Source organism: Gossypium hirsutum, chromosome D02 (assembly GCF_007990345.1).
Source record: "Gossypium hirsutum isolate 1008001.06 chromosome D02, Gossypium_hirsutum_v2.1, whole genome shotgun sequence".
Classification (NCBI taxonomy): Eukaryota; Viridiplantae; Streptophyta; class Magnoliopsida; order Malvales; family Malvaceae; genus Gossypium; species Gossypium hirsutum.
The window spans coordinates 4457839-4479398 of NC_053438.1; the positions used below are offsets into that span (position 1 = coordinate 4457839).

The following is a 21560-nucleotide window of genomic DNA, read 5'->3' on the forward strand; positions in this document are numbered from 1 at the left end:
CTAAGTACAATATAAAGTTAGCATTTTTTTTACTTTGATCTTCATGGTGTGTTACACAATCAACAAATGATCCTCAAGCCACGTTTTAGGTTATCATTAATGTTGCTGATCGAATTTGGGTTAAGAAAAGAAGAAAAGATCGAACTTGGAGACCAAACTTATCTGTTTTACTTGGAGGGACAATTATTGAAGATTGTTCAAGAGATAAATTCAACCATGAGTTTTACCTTATCAAAACTACTTGGAGAAGTTGACGATTTTTAGCCTATAAATAAGCTACATTGTTGCACATCCTTGGTGTGCTTGTGGAGCTTTTGGTTGTTTGTTTGCTTATCTTTGCTTTGTGTTTTTATGTTCTTGTGTGAAGCTTTTATTGGAAAGTAAAACCTTCTTGTAAGTGAGGTTATTTGGGGGGAGTATTTGTAACAATTGGGTTCATTGTTGGGGTTGCAATTACTTCTTTGTGTAAGGGTAGATTAGACTAAAGCCAATAGGTGATCCAAATAATTTTTGAATAAAATCATTCACTAAGTGAGGGTCCGCATAGTAGAAATGGTGAATTCGAGTTGCGTTAATAAATCTCTTGTGTTTACTTCTCTCCTCTTATTCGTTGATTGCCTTTGCTCTATCTACACCTCTGTTGAAACATCTGTCTGAACATCAAATTGGACAGAAAGCAAATCGAGACTCTGACAATTGGTATCAAAGCTTGACTTTAGACATATTTGAAAGGGATCTTGAGCTATGATTTGCAATAATGAAGTCTAAGAAGAAATATTGTTATATCGCACGTCCACCTACGGTGATTAAAGCATTAAATTCAAACAATGACAGTGATGTTCCTAGCAACAACCTAGAGGAAGCATTCAGTCATATATATGTTGAAGAACATGAAAGCATTATGTCAATTGAATAAGCCCTTAAGGGAAGAAATTATCATTTCCAGAGGAGAAAAAGAAAGGCTCAAAACCGTGCTCAAAAAGAAAAATGATGTGATTTTTTTTATTTGAAAAAGGTTAACGAGATGCTTGATGAAACAATCAAAGAAAACGATGACATGATTGCTAAAACGGATGTAACTTTGAAAGCAAACGAGAAAAAATTAAACGATGTCAAAGCCACTCTCAAGAAATATGAAAACCAAAATGATGATATCTCTGTTGTTGGGAGATTGGAACCTAGTTATAATGAACTTGTTAAGAAACTTATATCTCCCACGAATTTTATTAAATCTAAATAGATGATTACTACTTCTCCCCTTTGAGACAGGTAAAAAGATGAATATAAAACATGTTTATACTATTGTGGAAAGGCCAGACAAGTCTTGCTCAATGTAATGTTGTAACATTGATTTGAACATCACCTAGGCAACATCATATATGTGGCAAGAAGGAAGGTAAACACGTGTGCTTTTATTGTGGGAAAAAAAGGGCACATCAAACCTTACTGTTTTTAAAAGGATTCAATATTGGAAGTTCATATCAGAATAGAACAAGAAGACCACAAAAAAAAAAATTTGGGTGAGAAAAGATCGATCACATTTGAACTATGAAGATCAACAAGTTATTGATGCTCATGTGAAGCATGAGGTTGCAACTTAAGTTGATCATATTGAGAATATTTCAAAGATCACACATACTTCATTTCATAGAGAAGGTACTTGTTGTTCCACAAGCTACAATCTCTGTTGTTGAAGATGTAGCACCTCATCCCCTTAAATAAATTTGAAGCAAATGAGCAAGGGGAGTATAGAGTGAGGAGGGAGTAAGTTTGTTGATTTTGATATGGTATGGTTTATGTTTATGCTAATCATGGTTTATGCATTTGGGATGATTTAACTTGGTGGTTGTTTTTATTTAGCAAACATTCAAAATTTTCGATTGGAAGTACATGTAGATAAATTTCTATTCATGGTTTGAGGCTCATTAATACTATTTTGGAAGAAGAGGTTGAGCTGAAACATACACGGATGTTCAAAATCCTGTTCAACCAGAGATTGGAACAAAACAGAACTGACAAGGGGAGTATTTTGGCCTTTTGACAAAAAAGGGGGAGATAAGTTGATAATTTGTTGGTTTATTGATGATTATTACTACCAATTTCTTTTTTGTTGTTGTTGTCGTCATCATCGTTTTACTATTTCTATTTTTTTTTGTTGCTTTGAAGTTTTCTTTCCTTGCCCTTCTTCAACTCTTATTGCCCAACCTGAGAGCAGACAGCTGATGCATTCCACTTGTTGAACAAGGTTCTATGGTTGGCTCACGACCCCTGGACACCGAAGGTGACCTTGGGGTGATCTCGTAGTTCCACGGGGTGGAGAATATGGGGTTGGCCCATGGATTTTTCTTCCTTTTGTCGCATTTCGCTCAAAGGGTTGAAGGGAGATAGTGCATCAAGCTATTCGCAAGGGCCAACTTGATCCTCTTCCCCAGGGATCCCAAATAGGAGAACCTAGGGGAGCCGCTGACTCCAACTACGATATCTTTATTTTATGCATGGTGAAAGGTAGAGTTATTTTGGTCATTTGCTGATAAATTTTGTCAAAAACCCAAAGTGGGAGATTGTTAGGAGCTTAGTTTTTTTTTTCCTCAACCAAAATAAGAGTTTAGTTGTCCTTGTGTATGAAGTTGCTCCTCATGTTCGAACATTTCTTTAAACTGCAAGTTTGATCACCATGTTCATTCTCATGTTTAAACAGTTGTTTGGACAGACCTTTGGTGTATCGATACAACTATGGCAGAACAATACTCCTCCCCTATTTTAAGTTGTTTCGACCATCAAAGACATTTAATCGATCTCGAACACCTCCAAACACCTAGAAATTGTTTTAAAATATTACTAAATTGTTTTAAAACTCTTAATGACGAATTTAATCGATTGAAGTGGCTTAATAAGAATGGATTCATGTTTGATTTTCACGTTGGATTCAAAGTATAAATTAATCTGAATTACTTCGGCAACAAATATCATATCTTACATTCAAAGTATAATATTCCTACCAAACCTAACATCAATATTATACAAAAAAATAAAAATAAAAATGGAATACTCACGTACAACACACTAACTTCTTATTCTCTTATACTATATATGATCCTTCTTATTGTATTCTCGATAGCTTCTTATTAACAGCATGGATTGCCTCCCCCTCCACTTGGTGGGCCATATGTGCTACCAGGGTCATAATACTCAAGAATCTTTCGTCCTACATGCAAATATCATCATCATTAATGTTATTAGTATGGCTTCGGCCATGCTTTGCGTTGGATTAATTAATTAATTAATTATTAATTTCACTTTTAAATCTTTAAATTTACAAGATTTTAATTTGAAAAATAGTAAAATTTTGTACTTTTAACTTTTTAAAAATGATAAAATTTCGATTTAATCCTTTAAAAAGTAAAGATATAAACTATTAAAGTGATGAAATTATATTTTAACTATGATAAAATTATACAACTTAATTCCGACCTATCAACATCAAAAAATTCAAAAAAAAAGAGAAAATTTCAGAAACCCTAGCTATAAGATATAAGAAGAACAAACCGAGATTGGAAGGTTTGAGAATAAAATCGTGAGGGGTAACAATGGCGGCAGCAAATGAGATGAGGACCATCATGGCTATGAACAGCAGCACCATCTTCGCCTGTGTTGAACCCATTTTGAAGGCCAAATTCTGACAGTAAATGAAATCTTCAAATGAATGGAAAACTGGGAGTAGGATGATGATGGAGAAGAATGGGATTTTGTAGCATAGTATTTATAGACTGATATGTTTAAAGCCATGAGTTCCATTACATGATAATTAATTAATAAAAGACTGCTGAAAATTTGAAATTTAAAGTCGGAGCCTACTCGATGTTGAAAGGTTTACTGAAACAAGAGTGAAGAATTCAATCGACGACTGGGTCTTGGGGTTAGTTACTTACTTGTCCTATCAATGACGTATCTTGTACGTGTATTATTTGCAAAGGGAAAAAAAATTGAAATATAATATTCTTATATTCAATATTTTAATATGACATCGATTATCGAATTTATCAAATGATCGATTTTTAGTTTGATTAGTTTGATTCATGATTAAATAATAACTAATTAAATTTATAAAATCGGTTCAACTGTTCATTTTTTTGTCTTAATTTCAATGTTTTTACAGATTTTAAGCAGTTCGCTTATAAATCGATTTAACTTTTTTGTTTGGTCGAAATATTGATTGATTTTCACTCCAACCAACTTGCCTGATCGATCCGATCTGATTCCAATCACAATGCTTACATTCATTTTAGAATGCACAAATTGTTTCTAACATATTTGTTTTTAATCCCAATAGCTAAGAAGGACAGATAGTATCAACGTCGTTGAAACCGAATCCATTGGTACACCGACTCAGGGAAAAAACTAGTAACCAGACCAATTCAACCACCTTTTCGGCTGTAGAAACATCGATTAGCACATACAAATCCATTGATTTAACAACACAATAATAATGACATACACAGTCACCAACAAATGTTGAGTATAGCAGTAAGACATTTACACCCAAAAAAAGAACAGTGTTTAAATTTTAGAAACAACCTTATTAAAAGGGACAACTACGAATATTAAACATGTGCCGTAAAACAGACAACGTTACACAACAATTACGGAGTAATTATATGTTTATCAAAATATGGATGACATGTAAAATTAGTTAGATTTCATAATCGGATGATATTATAAAAATGAAGGTAAATGTGATTAATTCAAAATTGCTTTGTCAACAACATCTAAAAATAATAATAAGTTGAAAAAATTGAAGAAAATAATGATTTCATCTTATTGTTGAATCCGTAAAAATAATATTTAAGCTTTTAACTTTTGTATTGTCGTAATTATAAAACGATTCCCCCAAAACAGCCAAAATTCTTGTAGGACACGTGGTAGGATGTGAAGCGTCACTAATCAACGTCAATTAAGGATGAGTAAAATTCGATTCGATTTAAAAAAAATTGAGTTAATCGAATCTAGTCCATTCGAGTTATTCGAATGATTCAAGTTAACTCGAATAAGTAATTCGAGTTTTGAGTTCGAATCAAGTTAAATTTTACAATTTAAATAACAGATTAGTGTAAATACCTATTTGGTCCCTATCAAGTTTGAAAATAAGTAAATTGGTTTCTCTCAATAAAAGTTACAAAATAATTTTTAAAATTCAAAATATTTATAAAAATTCCAAATTTTATATGTTTTAAAAAATTTCTAATATATATATAAAAAAAGTAAAAACATTAGAAATTTCTAGAACAATAATTTTGGGACTTAAATAAGTTAATTAATGATTCAAGTTAATTATACTAAAGTATTTTTTTTATTTTGCTTTGAAAAAGTTTTCAAATATATATGGTTTCAAATTTATTTGCTCTAACATAGAATTAGTTATACTGTAATAAGATTTTAATTCGACATGTTTAATTTTTTAATTTAACTCGAATAATTTCATTCGATTTGACTCGACACAACTCGAATTTCATTTTACTTGACATGATTCGAAATTTTTTAAAATCGAATTAGGATGATAAAATAGGATTTCTGAATTCAATTAACTCAAAAAAATTTCACTCGATTCGATCTAACATCACCCCTAACCTCAACCTAACTTTTTAGAAAGTTTCAAAAGTGAAGCAAGTGAATCTTAAACCTTTGGCCATGAGGGTATTTAAAGGGATTCTTCAAAACAATTTGATTTAAGCCCAACAGAATTAACATTTCACCAACCAACCTCTATTGAACAGGTGTTTCACGAAAGGATCCCAAATCCAGCTCCATCGTTGACGTAGCTTCCTAAGGCACAACTGTAATGTTCCATCATAATGCATCCATTCTAGAACTTTCGATGCATCCCTCTTTTTCTAAAATGTCACCAACATGCACAAAACAATGCAACTTTTCGCCTGTCAAACCCTTTGCAGCATAATTCACATGTTTTACTCTTTGTTTGTTGTAGTTGTTCGGAAGGTCTTGAAGCAAAAACATTTCTCTGGATCAAGGAAATTGTTATACCTCTACAAAAGTAGAATAGGTGGTAGAATGTGGAGTAATCTATAGACTACCCTTCACTAAGAACGACCCATATACAAACTCTCCTTGACTGAGAACCGTTTGTGACGATCCCTTGCCTAAGATTGTGTATAGGAACCCTCCACGTATCCTAGTTGAATTAACTTAAAGACGATTCGCTATGCACTCTTATAAGGATTATTTGGAGACCACTCAAGGTGCACCCTTTATAAGGACTACAGAATACATCATATGACAACAACAAACTTATAATGGCCCTGCCACGTAGCTGGCCACATGATCTTACCTACCTCTTGTATTGTCAACTACATGACAAGAAGTGGCCCCCTCTATATACCCCAAAGAACGAGTGACGGGAGACATCCAAAAAAAACCTAAGTGGTAGCTTAGTCTCCTCTTTCTCCTTCTCCTTCCCTTGAATACCTATTATAGACAAAATGCATATATTGATCAATACCTTTTATTGTTAGTGCCTAATGTAACACGACTGTGGTTTGTTGCAGAGAAATGAGTCTCAGCACTCTTTGACTTTTTTTCATTTGGTCAAGAGTGGGCTCAAAACCCTAATTCATGGCACATCTAAGAACTAAGAAGGAAATTCATTACACCTGGTTTTGTTCATTTTTCAACTATTATCAATTGAAAAACTAGAAGAGAATATATTGGTCTAATTTTGATTTTCATCCCCTTATTTTATAAAAATTAAAAATTTAACCCTTTTACGTTAATTTGTCAATCATTGTAGTTTACGAAAGATGAGAAGGTAATCAAATTGAAAAAGTGTTAAATCACTAGAAAATTAGCACTTGAATAATTTATATGTATGAAATTAGTAAAATTCAATAATTCAACAATTTACATGTAAGAAATTTTTTTAAAAAAAATTAATAGTTCAAATTTATTTATTTACTAGTAATTGGATTTATTTCTCAATTTTCATAAAAATATTTCATTAAAGCTTCAATTACTATGTAATTACATTAAATTTATAATATTAACTAAAATAATAATAAAAATTAACAAATTAAAAAGAAATCCCCCAAATAAAAGAAGTAATCCACTGACTCAAATAAAAGAAAAGTATCACCCATGCATGAGCCATTTATCTTCTATAGTTAGCCAACTATACATACCCACTTTTGATTGTTTCATAGAGTTCCCATGAAGAGATTACCCCAAGTAAACAACTTCACATGCATTTTTTCTCGTTGCAATCAAGTTATCCACTACCGACAATAGTGAATAATCTCTTCGTTGTAGGTATTTTCCGAAAAAGTAAATAATTGATTATAAAATATGTTCCATTTCTATAAACGAGAATCAAAATCCCTATTACATGATTAAGAGATAAAATATAATCACTACACCGCTACCAACCTCCTTACAGTTGTTTAGTTGCTAGTTTTTCTGCAAGTGACTTAGTTATTAGTAAGTAGTAAGAACTGGGGAAATTTTTCATAGAAATATTTTTCATTTTTATGATTTTATTTTAAATTTTATTTTTTGTTCATGACTCAGTAAATAAAACACGTAAATTAAACCTATCATGTTAATCATATTTAAATATTTATTATATATTTTTTAATATAATATTAAAGGTGAAAGATAAGATCATATAGTTTAAATCTGTATTAAATAGATGTCTAAACCATCGTCTCGTATAAGTAAAGACAAGTAAGAATATAATTTTGGGGACAAAAAGTCAACGCATTGATGCAATACGGTAAAAGCATATTTTCATTTGATAAATAGAGTATGGTGAAAGGAATTTATGATTTCAACACTGCCTTTGTCTTCGACATTTATTAATAATTTTTTCCAAACAACAAACATGATCTTTCTCCCCAGCAGATCAATGTCTTTAGCTTGTACTGTTGTTATCATTTACAGCATGGATAGCCTCCCCCTCCATTACGACCAGCATATGCACTGGGAGGGCTATAATACTTTGCTAATAGCTTCCTTCCTGCATGCAAATTATATCCACAAATTTGGAATTTAGTTTCTATACTTTTATTTCGAGAAATTCTATCATTCTATTTTTGAGATTTCAAAATTCAAGTTAAACTCATAACTAACCGAGATTGGAAGGTTTGATAATAAAATCATGAGGGGCAACAGCAGCTGCAGCAGATGAGATGAGGACCATCATGGCTATGAACAGCAGCACTATCTTTGCCTGAGTTAAAGCCATTTTAAGGCCAAATGCTAATAGTAACCCAAATCTTCAAATTAGTATGGAGAATGGCAATAGGATGATGATGGACAACAATGGGGTTTTGTAGCTTACTATTTATAGACTGATATTGATTACAACCATGAGCTCCATAAGATGAGAATTAACTATCCATGACTGCTGAAATGTCAAGATCTGAAATTTAAAATTTAAAGTCAGTCTATTCGGTATGGGAGGGATTTGCTAAAAAGAGTAAAATATTCGATCAACGACTAGGTCTTGGGGCTAGTTGCTAAGATTGTTCTTTGTATATCGTTATAGAAAGATATGTTAAATTATGGTTTTCGTCCTTGTACTATATTTGATTTGGAAATTTAGTCCCTCACTTTCATATATAGGTGTAGGACGGATTATAAACCAGGGTTAGAATACTACAAGAAAGCAAAAGAGTGAAAAGGATACTACCATGAGTGTAGTATTCCTTCTGAACAAATTGACAGTACCTACCACACTGGTGGCAAAGATGCATCACATTGGGCAATAACCAATAATCTGCATCCTAGCTAACATGATAATGCTAAAGGGTTTAGAAGATCCTTCTGCATCGGTGATGTACAAACCCAATCAACATATGGTCCAATCTCTTTTTTGTCATCTCAGAAACTAAAATCGAGCACACTTGAATTAAACAACTAGAAGAAACTATAATTAAAACTAGAGAAACCATCGTGACTTTTAAAGAGAGCACAATGGAATATCACCAGTATTACTTTCAAAGAAAGTAGAGCGAACTTTTATTTATGTACATGCTTTCATTGGTTGTACTTGGAGGATCTCGTCTGTCGTGTCCCATGGGAACAAGTTAAATACAATTTAACATGTGATGTGATGTTGAAAAATATATGAAAAGTAAACCTACAAATTAAATACAATTTGTTGAGTGACTGTTTTTCTTTACCTTTTTATTGAGAGTCTATGTTAAGATAAATGAATTTGTTAGAATGCAATTACAGGAGAGCTGAGTTGTTAGCTAGTCTGTTTAGAGAAGTTGAGCCTATAAATACTCTAGATGAGCCTTATGTAAAACTAAGTTTGAAATCAGAATTTTAGAATAAGAACTTTCACATTAAACCTTGCATTTCTTCAGTCTATTTCCGTATTTATAAGATACGGTCTTTTGATGTGATGAATTAGATTCAAATAAGTCACATGCATGCCAACACGTACTCTCTTCTAAGAATTACATGTTAGTGAAACTTATAGGCAAACTATGTAGTATGAGAGCTACATAATCATAGGCAAGAATCAGTCAGGTCAATCTTAACCAGATAGTGGGTTAGATAGGACAGATGATGGCTAACACTATAACACAATTCATAAACTAAAAGCATAATTCATCTAAGAAAAATAATAAATACAAGAAGGATTAAATTGCAAACAGAAAAAAGGTTTAAAATTTCTAAAGTTAGTTTTTCATTTCACCTCTTATTATTATTATTATTTTTGTAAATCTCAATTATGATCAAACAAATTAAAAAGATTTCTTTAAAACTTGCAAAAATCACAATAAACCCAAATCAAAATACATACGAAACCCTTTGAGTTTGACTAAATATGGTCAAAATTATTGAGCTACACATTAGAAAACAAGAACCTTCAAAATTGCGTATATGAGGTTGAAAATAATTTAAATTTTATTTTTATAAAATTTTATCATATTAAAATATGGACGACTATTCGGTACACTGATCGTATATGTGTTTCTTTTTTTTTAATATTTTACTATACTTTATACGACACTTGTCAATCCATTGACTCTACTTGTGATATTTAAAAACTTCAATAGCAGTATACCGAATATTTTCCCTTAAAATATACCTTTATTATGTTTCAAAAAAAATATTTTTTCGTATTTGTTATGGTAATTATTTGACTACGCAAAGAAATGGTACAATAAATAAAATATAAATACGTATGATAAAATATATAAAATATAGGATATTGAAATATAGTTAAAAATTGAAAATTATTATTAATAAGTTATACTAAATATGAAAGGAATATATAATCATATTAAAATATAAAAAAATCAAAATTATTCGGTTATTAAAAAAAGTTGGTATTCAATCTCAACGCTTATAAGATTCTGTTCCTTAAATTATATATATATATATAAATTCGATTGACCCACATACAAAAATAAATAAATTATTAAAAATTCATAAAAAAATATTAAAAAAAAGTTATTCAACTAATTTTGTATACATGAAATAATGAAATAATAAAACGAAGGAACGTGTTATACGTGAACAGAAATCATATTTGTTTAGAAATAATGAAATAATAATTTGTAATACTAATTCAACCTTTGAAACAGATAATTAAATGAAGCTTTTGTCCCATCCTATCACTATCTGCATTGCATTGCATTCGCTTGAAAGTCTGTCATCCATCTGTTGCTTAGTGCTCATTCTGTGTGCCATGCTATGCTAACCATGATTGCTTGCTTTCAAGACCTAACAGCCGCGCAAAGTTTACAAATGAGGCTGTTTGGTCGATGTGGGTGGCCCGAAATGAGGCCATGTTTGAAGGGAAAATGATAGACATTTTATCCAGCAATGTTTGTACTGGCTCCAACCAACTTTGGATGGTTATGGAAAATATTTGTGTGAATATATGACTAAAATATTCTTAAAATGATTAGAGTTTAATTCGAAAAAAAAATTCGATTTATGTGAAAACACGTCGCAACATCCCGAATATAATTAACCAACTCATATTGACTGACTGACGTAGGCTTAACTGATTTAGCTAATTGAATTGACTTTTTTTAACATTAGGTGCTAATCCTGAAATAGCACGTTATCAACTACAACATCAATTATACGTACATCCATAGTAGGAGCATGGTGGCCGGCACATAGCGTTCCGATCCTAAACCCGCACCAAATCGGAAACAGACAGAATTAAACAGATCATGTTGGCTAACACCAAGACCTACATCAGAAGAATCAAAATGGAGAACCACCAAGACCAGCTCCAAAACAAAGACCAAATAAGTAGCAAAGCCACAACAAAACAGAAAGAATATTAGTTTCATTTGGATTCAGATTTATTTTATTTCTCCCAAGTCAATCACTACTTCAAACTCAACAAAACTTTTAGGATAAAAAATTAATAAGTTGCTTTACTTTATGTAAAATCAATATAATTATTAATTTCTTCAATTAAATATTGGTTTATAATTCAACTTAGACAAAGCTTGTCTTAGAGGTGTGTGATTCGAATCTCGTTTGATCTGGTCTGAAAAGATTGAAGTGCAACTTACTTCTTAAAGAAATAAAATAAAGAGGGCCCGAGGACATAGTCCACCACAGATCCCCATCCACCACTAAACTTGACTGGGGGTACGGACCATGTCGCACAAGTTTGAATCCATATAGGACTATACGTCTTGTATTAGACATTGATTATAACAGGGTTGCTTAACCCTTAAAATGTATGTAGTTGAAAACCTCTTGTATTGTGAGGTTTTCAACATTAGTGAAGTTCTCTTTCTCTGCCCCTGATTTTTCCCGATAAGGATTTTTCACGTAAAATTTACATGTTCTTATCTTTTTTTCTTATTGATTTGCGAACATTCCTACTACCATTATCGACGTATAATGTAACAATTTGCTTATGTGATCAAACAAATATAACAATAAATAAAGTAAATAAAATCACACAAAAGTATTGAAAATTTATCTCATAGATATTAAATAATAATAATTATACACAAATTACAACTCCTTTTCAATTAAATACTAGTTTGTAATTCAACTTAAACAAAGCTTGTGTTAAAATTGTATAACCTGAATCCCGTTTGGGTGCAACTCACTTATTAAAGAAATAAAACAAAGAGGGCCTAAGGCCGTAGCCCGTAACATATCCCCATCCATCACTAAACTAGAATGCGGGTGCGGGGGGCGGAGCCCCTACGATACGAACCATGCTGCGCAAGTTGAATCAGTATAGAACTATGCTTCTTCTATTAGACATTGACTATAATAGGGAATTTCTCCTCCTTTACCCGTGGTTTTTCCCAATAAGGGTTTTTTCACGTAAAATTTACATAGTTTTATTTTTCTTTCTTGTTATTTTGCGATCATTCTTATTGCCATTTTCAACGTATAATATAACCGCTTACTTATGTGATCAAACAAATATAATAATCAATAAAGTAAATAAAATCACACAAAAGCATTGAAATTTTCTCTCATAGATATTAAATAATAATTATACACAAATTACAACTCCTTTTATGCATGGAATAACCAAATAATTATAGTTTGATTTGAGATAGAAATTCAATTTTATTTCTCCCAAATCAATTCATATACAAATACAATACATCATTTTTCATAAATAATTATGTTATTTTTTTCATACACAATTAAGTAAGTTTATTAAAAAAACCCTCATGTATCATTTTTAAATTTGATACCAATAATTGGGCTTTAAAAATTTGATCACAAACCTCAATTTTATTTTTGTTGCTTAGCTGATAAGTCTTCCAATAACTTTATTTGTACTTTGAAACATCAATATCATGAATGATAAATTCAATGATAAAATGAAGGAATGCCATATATGTGAAATAATTTAGAAAACATGAGTTTAGTAGGGTAATATTGCATGATTTTAGTTTATAAATTTATTTTCATGGTTATGATTAGACATATAAATTTTGTAAACAGTTTTTCTTTGCTACTTTTTAAAAATGATTCTTTTTATCAAAACATTTTTCACAATTAAATGAAATTCATAGCCCATCATAGTAAGATATTGGAAGAAATTAAAAATAATCTCGTAAAACATTATTATTGTTTAATGTCTTGAAAGTTCGAGCGGTGGGGCAAAAAAAATACCTATAATATAATCTTCATAAAAGGAAATAATTTTATTGTTAGATTATATGTATTCGTAAAGGGAAGTTTCCCCACACGAAATATCAAGCCAGGGCAAAATATTTGCACCATCACCAAAGATCCCAAGAATGCATTCGAGCCCAAGTATTGTAAGCATTTCTAAGTTGGAAAAATTGAATGTTGTATGTATTGTAAGGATCTCCATGTGATGCCTTCTGCCCTTGTACACCAGTGGAAATCACAAGCTATTTTGGAAGAGGGGAGGAAGAAATTTTATTTAAGGAGCTTAAAATAAGATTATAAAATTTGAAGGATTAAAGTTAAGTTTTAAATTTAAAATATTTAAAATAAATTATTTTTATTTTTATTTAATTAAATGTTAAATAAGTTTAAATTTAATCTTTTAATTTTGGAAAGAAGCTATAAAATAATTTTTTCATTGGAAATTGAATTTAGAATCATTCAAAATTCAACTGAATTTAGGGTTAGGGTGAAAAGGGATAAATCCCCTAATAAAATTAAATTTTGTAACAATATTTTAAAATTGTTGATAATATAGTAACATTTACCAGCAACTCATTTTATTGCTGTGTATTATTTGATTAAAAATTCATAACAATAAATTGTATTGCTGCAATTAGTAATTAAAAAATTAAATTATTTAACAACATTTTAAATTTGTTGCTAATAACATAACATTTACCAGCAACTTATTTTGTTGTATTAGGTAATTAGTTACAAATTCATAATGGTAAAATTATTTTGTTGTAATTAGTAATAAGAAAATTAAATTATGTAACGATATTTTAAGGTTATTGTTAATATTTTAATGTTTAACAACAATTTATTTTGTCCGTGTAAATTTTATTAAGAATATGCACCAACAAAATATGTTGTGATTCGTAAGTAGACAATCAAATTACGTAACGACATTTTAAAGATGTTGCTAATATTTTCACATTTAACAAATTTTTTTTTCGTTACAAATTTTATTAGGAATTCACAACGACAAGTCGCGTTGTTGTGAATACTAAACAGAAAGTTAAATTACGTAAAGATTAAGACAATTTAAGATTGTTGCTAATATTTTAACGTTTAACAACAACTTGTTTTATCATTACGCATTTTATTAAGAATTCACAATGACAAATCATGCTGCTGTAATTAATAAGAAGAAAATTAAATGACATAACGACATTTTAAAGTCATTGCTAACATTATAATATTTAACGACAATTTATTTTATTGTTGCATATAAAATTAAAAATTTACAACAACAAATCTTGTCATTGGATTAATATCTTAAAAATTAAATTCAACAAATTGTTACAATATTCCTTTTACGCAATGACAATATTTCTCCCAAATCAATCACTACACCAACTCAGCAAAATTATAAAATTTTATAAGTTATTTTACTTTATGTAAAATCAATATAATTATCTATAATTCCTTCTTATGTTGTCCGTTATTGATTGAAGTTGGTTTCAATGTGGCGTTTAAATGGCTTTCGGAAACAGAGTCAAGACTGGGAAAATTACTCTATTTTTTTGCTGAAATTGAGAGAAAGTCATATCTGTCATTTGGGAAAGCAAAACGTATGGAAACGAAATGGCTTTTACACTGACAATAACAAGGGTTAAGCATTCGGATACCTTTAAAGCATGGTGGTGAGAGTGTTGAAGAGAATGAGCGTATTGGTCTTTGTTTCATTAGTTGTTTTATTTCTGCTGCTATGTATTGATCAGTTAAGGGGATTTTGCAGAGTTGATTTTATTGGCTTTGGTAGAGTTTATTGTATGCTTCAAGTTTTTGAGATTGGAATGGCTTGGATTCTCCATGACCTTTTTCTGTAATTGTTAAAAATTGAAAATTAATTAAAAGAGTACACAAATTGCAACTCATTTTATTGTATGGAATAACAAATCTTTCTCCACTTCAATTTCTACATAATTATAGTTTAATTTAAGATAGAAATTCTATTTTATTTCTTCCAAATCAATTCTATATATACATATAATTTCACCATTAATTTTTAAAACACAATTAAGTAAACTTGATATTAGAGTTGTGTGACTCGAACCTTGACTTGTAAAGTTTGAGGTACAATTCATTTTTTCTATTAGACGTTGATTACAAAAGGGTTGTTTAACCCTTAAAATGTATGTAGCAGAAAATCTCTTGTATTTTGTTATTTTTCAACATTAGTGAATTTCTCCTCCCTTACCTGTGATTTTTCTTGATAAAATTTTTTCACGTAAAATCTACGTATTCTTATTTTTCTTTCTTATTATTTTACGATTATTTTTACTGTTATTATCAACATATAGCATAATAGTTGGCATGAATTATTAGGTTTAAAACGTTTGACCCCAAGCCTCAATGTTGCTTGGTTGATAAGCCTTCCAACAACTTTATTGAATGTGATATACATGAAACAAATCATATTTATTGAGAAATAATGAAAAGAACATGAATCTAGTAGGGCAATATTGCATGATTTTACTGTATAAATTTATTTTTATAAATTCATATTGAAATCAACTATTCTTTTCAATATAGTTTAAAATTTATTTTTTTTATCAAAACATTTTCAAACATAAATAAAATTCACAAGTTATTATAATAGGATATTGGAAGAAATTAAATATAACATATATGGAAGGAATTGGATTTGAAGTTTGACACTTAAACATGTCATCTATATATATATATATTTGATAGAAAAAGACCCGAGGGTCAAACTCAATTTATTGCATTTCTTAAAACAACATCATGAATTTTCAACGGATAATTCATATTAAAATCCTTGGTACAATTATTAACAAAGGCCCAATTACAAAAATAGTCAGCTGCTTTATTACAATTACGCGGGGCCCAAACAAAACTAACACTAGAAAACTGGTCCAGCAGTTTAATAATTTCCCCAATTCGGTGGCCCATGGTTGAAAAGTCTACTTTTGTCCTGTTAAGCGGATTCACCAAGTTGGCGCAGTCAGATACTTTCCTCCAGCGCATGCAGCTCAGCCCATTCGACTTGTACATTCCTGTCCATGACACCCATGTCATCTATATATTCACGATGCTTCTTTCGGGCTTTTAGTGGTTGGAATTCCGTTTAGATATTTACAAATGGCTTAAATATTGATACAAGCTCATTGATAGTAGCATTATTTTCCAAAGAATGTACAATTATTTTTTATACTCCTTAATTATCCTCGATCATTAATTTGATTTAGCGGAATTTATATATTCATATACATGTAAAGAGACTTTTTTTGTATTGAAAAAATTAATGATTTTGGTATTTATGTATGGATTTTCTTTCGTAAGTTCCAGCTATAGAACAGGAAGATTACTGCAATATAATCCTCGAAGCATTTGTATTAATATTCGAAGGTTTAGGTTTTCAAAATGGGATTTGAACACCGATAATTCTTTCCTTCTAGTAACATAATTAATTATAAAACACAACTTGAAAATAGCTAAACGTTGAAATTCCCAGGACTCCAGGTAATATAAAATGGAATGAAAATGTGGAATTTTGAGTATCTAATTTATAATTTCATAATTAAAAATAATTATATTAATATTAAAAAATATTTCCCTCCCTCTCCCTCCCCTTACCCTCTCTAATGATTCATGTGATGCTTAAGCCCCGTAGATTCAGTTAAATCTATTCAAGGATCCAATGGTGGTGGAAGACATGTCCATTGTCTCTCTCTTGCTATTCCAATTGCTTCCTATTTGTTACATGAAATGTTTTGCTCTCAATTATACACTTATTGTAACTATCTAGTTATTTGACTTAATCGTCGGTTCCAAATTATGAGAAGTCACATTCGTTGTTAGAATAATTACAAATACAAAACATTTAATTCATAACACAATTTCGTGTAACATAAGCATTTCAGCACAAAAACATGATATACAACCTTTCTCAAGACTTACACGAGCCTACGTACACTCTAAAGTTAAACCGATCGAGATTGAAAAAGGACCTAGTTGCAACATTTTTAAAATTTCGGAACAAGTATTGATACTCTAGCTAGATACCAATATCAATTTGAGCTTCGATATTTGAAAAAATTGAATGAAATTCAACAGTATCAGTAATTTTTATAAAGTATCAATACATTACCCTTGTATCGATGTCATTTCAAGGTTGAAAAATTACAAACATTACATCGATGCCTATTTCATTCCGATCCACAACCTTTAAGATTTGCAACTCAATATACAAATACCACCACCAAAAGGAAACAAACCCCCCACATTCCAAAAGCATCACTACATAAATCCTATATGCATGTCATCTATTATCAAAACATGCCATTATCAACAAAACATGAGCCATATTTATACACACTTACCAAGTTTCAATTCAATACCTTCCAAACATAGCAAAATACAAAAAGATTCTACTAGGTACATGTTAATTAACTAATAAAAGAGGTTCACAAACATTGTTGAATTCGAGATTCTAATTGGATACTGAAATCGATGCTCGAGGCCTCACCTTAAACCCAACTGAAAATTTTAAACTATTCATTGTCGGCTTTAGCTTTTCCTTTCTTTCCCAAGAAGTCCGGATTGAAGGCTTGAAACTTAAAATCCTTGGTCGACAACTCTCAAGTTTTGACTATGATAGTTTCGGTTGTGGGAAAAAAAAATGAGAAATGTTTTCTCTTTCTTTTCATTTGTTTGTTTAAATTACATTTTATTTTATCATATTTAATTAATTAAATTAAGATTTTATAATATATATAAAATCTTCGGACTACTGCCCGCTATTACTCTTAAGGTGGCATAGTTATCATTTTAGTCATTGGTTTAATTGTTGCTTAAGTCCTTGAGTCTTTGGCCAATTAAAAATCTATAGAGATAATATTTTACAATTTAGTCCTTGGGTCCTAATTGAACATAATTTCAACTAAATTATTTATCTAAAATTCAATTCACTTATACAATAACATCATAAATAATTAATAAAAATATTTACAAACTCAATTTACGGAAACGAGATCCCAAAACCACATTTCTTGACACCACTAAAACTAATCATGTTTAATTTAATAAATCCTTAATTAATCGTACACAAATTATCATTAACTAAAGATAGTGAAATCTTCTATCATCATCAACCAACTCATAATACAAAATGGTTTATTTGTCACTCTAGTCCTTTAGCAAAATAAAAATCTACAGCAATTGAACTTTTACGATTTAATCTATACGAATTAATCATCAATTCCAAAAAATTACTAGACCAAAATTTAATATATTACTATATTAACCTCGTAAATATTAACGAGCTCAGGTTACGAAAATGATATTCCGAAACCATATTTTTTGATACAACTAACAATCAGGTTGGTACACTTATTCTGCGAATTCCATTATTTTCATGCAAGCATATAGGGTCATACATAAAAGGAATTGGGGGGAAGAGAGCCGAGAGGGGGGAGGAGAGAGATGGTGGGGGAGAGGGAAAGGGAGGGGAGAGCGGTGATGGTGGGAGAAAGGTGAGAGGGGGTGGGGAGAGCAGGGGCAAAGCCATAACAAATTTTCAGAGGGCGGATGAAATTTTAATTTTTTATAGTTTATATCTTTATAATTTTAAAAAAAATTAAATCAAATTTTTATAATTTTAGTGGGGCCAAAGTGTAATTTTACCTTTACCAATTTAAAATTTTTAAAAAAAAAATTAAAGGGCCTAAATAATAATTTTTCATTGTAAGGGGGTCGAGACCTACCAGCCCCCTAGATACACCTCTGAGGGAGAGGGATGAGGAGGCAAATATATTTTTAATATTAATATAATTATTTTTAATAAATATCAATTTTAATATTTTCTATTATATTCAATATTGTTTTCTTTTTTCTTTTAAATTCAAAAAAGAAAATGAGTAAAGTAGAACAATGTTGACATGGAAGCTCTTTCGTCTTTTTGGACGGGTGTTACCTCCAGTCTTATGCATTTAACTTTCTTTAATTTTTATGTCTCACGCTATAATATAATTACAATATTTAATTTTACCGTCATCGTTATTTTTATATTAATCACATATAAATACACCATCCATCCAAAGAAATAACGGTAATTAAGTTTAAGTACCACTTTAATACAACAGTTATAGTTTAAGGGTAATTTTTCATTTAACCCTATTATCATACTTTCACCTAAAAAAATTCATAGATGTGATGAATAAGGTATACACTGGTCACAACACAAAAGAAAGTGCAGTTCTTAGATGACACAACATAAAACATCCTTAAATTTTCTCTTCTTTAACTCACCTAACTCTCTGATCTGATGCCAAATTCAATAAAATTTCCCTTCTCGAGATTGTGGACAGCAATGTGACTGTTTATTTTATTTACTACAAATCGCCTTTATTGCCTCTCAACTGTCCCCCATATACATATATATAAAGCAATTCCATGCAAAGCTAGCCAGCTAACTCAAGAGAGAGACAAGAGATGTGTAATTTGTGTGTTTTGTTGTTTGTTTTTGTTTTGCTAACTGTGCATGCATGTCATGCACGTAACGTGCCAGGCAATAATGGGCTCAATGGCTCCAAGAAGGAACAAATAATGGAAGCCAATGCACCCAAGGCGGAATCACCCAAGGGGAATGGCATTGATGACAAGAAGCACTTTGTTTACGGTGGAGTTGGTGGGTTTGCTGGGGTGGGAGGCTATGCTGGGGTAGCTGGTGGGCTGCCATTGGTTGGTGGTCTTGGTGGGATTGGAAAATTTGGTGGGATTGGTGGTGCAGCTGGAATAGGTGGTTACAAAGGCATTGGTGGTCTAGGGGGTTTAGGCGGTGGAATTGGAGGTCTAGGTGGGTTAGGGGGTGGAACTGGTGGCGGAGGTGGAGGTCTTGGTGGTTTAGGGGGTGGAACCGGTGGCGGAGTTGGAGGTCTAGGCGGTGGGACCGGGGGTGGAGTTGGAGGTCTAGGTGGTGGTGGTTGTCCAGGTACAGGTGGTGTAGGCAGCGGAGCTGGAGGTCTAGGTGGTGGTTGTCCAGATACAGGTGGTGTAGGCGGTGGAGCTGGAGGTCTAGGTGGTGGTGGCAGCGGAATAGGTGGTATAAGTAGGCTGGTAGGTGACCATGGACATGGACATGGACTTGGACTTGGCGGAACAACTAGGGGTGGGAATTTGCCACCTCCTTAACAATAACTTAGTAGAATGTTTAAATTTGTGGCTGCTTTGCTTAGATTTTTATTTACTTTGTGTTGCGTAAATAAGAGGCATGTAGCTTAAGTGTTTGACCTTGTGGGTGTCTGTGTAGGGTTGATTATGTTGTTGAGGTTGAAGACAACATGCATGGCATGGGTGCATGTTACTGCTGCTGCCTGTTGCAGTGTTTTATCCTAAGATTCTTAATGTTCTTTTTGTCAATGGCAGCCAATATTTCTCCAAACTGGCTCGTAAATCAACTAAATTTATTGAACCATTCCACTAACAGGAACAGTAATATTTCATTTTAAAACATAGTGTAGGAACAATGAAAGTTTTCGAGTATAGGACCAATAATAATAATAATAATAATAGTACTAAATGTTAATTAATGACTTGAATCAATGGAAGTTTCCTGGATGTCGGAATTAAATTATATATTTTTATGATAATAAAAATATAATTTCGTCATTTTAATAGCTTATATCTTTATAATTTTTAGAGAATTAAATCATTTTTATATCATTTTGGGGATCAAAGAGTAATTTTACCATTACTAATTTAACATTTTATAAATTATAAAGATTCTAAATAGAAAATATTTCATTTTAGGAGGAACGGCCCCTGCCAGCCCTCCCTAAATCTGCCCCTGATTAGGGATGGCTAGGTGAGCATAATATCATATCTGAGTTGAATTGAGTGAAAAAAGTTTGAGTTAGTTAAGTTATTGAATCCTATTTTATCATATTAACTCGATATAATTTTTTTTATCGAGTCGAGTAAAATGAGATTCAAGTCAAATCGGATTGAATAAATTTATTCGAGTTAACTTAAAAATTTTAAACCGACTATATTGAAATCTTATTGATAATATGACTAAATTCCAGGTTAAAGAAGATAAATATCATGTATGTTTGAAAACTCTCTTAAAACAAAATAAGAGAGAAAAAAAAAAGATAATTACTATGACAAACTTGATTTGATAATTTACTTCTTCAAAGCATTAAATTTATCATTTTTATTTATTTTTAAAAATAATTTAGCTTTTTTTTAATTTTCAGTAATTTTTAATAATTTTAATTTTTTTCATATATATTTATAAAATTGTGGGGAAAATATTTTATAAATATTTTGATTTTTTATAATTTTTTCAGGGACCTATTTGCATATTTCCGAGACTGTCAATTACCCAATATTTTGACTTTTTTGGTAATTCTTTAAGGGACCAA

At 31.0% G+C, this 21560-nt stretch overlaps 1 protein-coding gene and 2 long non-coding RNA genes across 3 annotated transcripts; 1 reads left to right on the forward strand and 2 right to left on the reverse strand.

Moving 5' to 3' along the window:
• Positions 1–2925: 2925 nt before the first annotated feature.
• Positions 2926–3867, reverse strand: LOC121214448 (uncharacterized). Its single transcript, XR_005910057.1, has 2 exons — positions 3547–3867; positions 2926–3205 (listed from the first exon to the last, which is right to left on the reverse strand). It is a non-coding gene; the product is annotated as an uncharacterized lncRNA (long non-coding RNA).
• Positions 3868–7767: 3900 nt separating this feature from the next.
• LOC107927724 (uncharacterized) lies at positions 7768–8324 on the reverse strand. The gene is made up of 2 exons (XR_001692500.1): positions 8137–8324; positions 7768–8023 (listed from the first exon to the last, which is right to left on the reverse strand). It is a non-coding gene; the product is annotated as an uncharacterized lncRNA (long non-coding RNA).
• Positions 8325–19584: 11260 nt separating this feature from the next.
• LOC107927697 (acanthoscurrin-2) lies at positions 19585–20553 on the forward strand. Its single transcript, XM_016858804.2, has one exon. It carries the CDS (start codon positions 19627–19629, stop codon positions 20323–20325), a length of 699 nt encoding a protein of 232 aa, XP_016714293.1. The 5' UTR covers positions 19585–19626; the 3' UTR covers positions 20326–20553.
• Positions 20554–21560: the final 1007 nt, after the last annotated feature.

Excerpts from the sequence above, each read along its gene's own strand:
- LOC107927697 (XM_016858804.2), top strand. The coding sequence starts at position 19,627 with ATGTGTAATTTGTGTGTTTTGTTGTTTGTTTTTGTTTTGCTAACTGTG.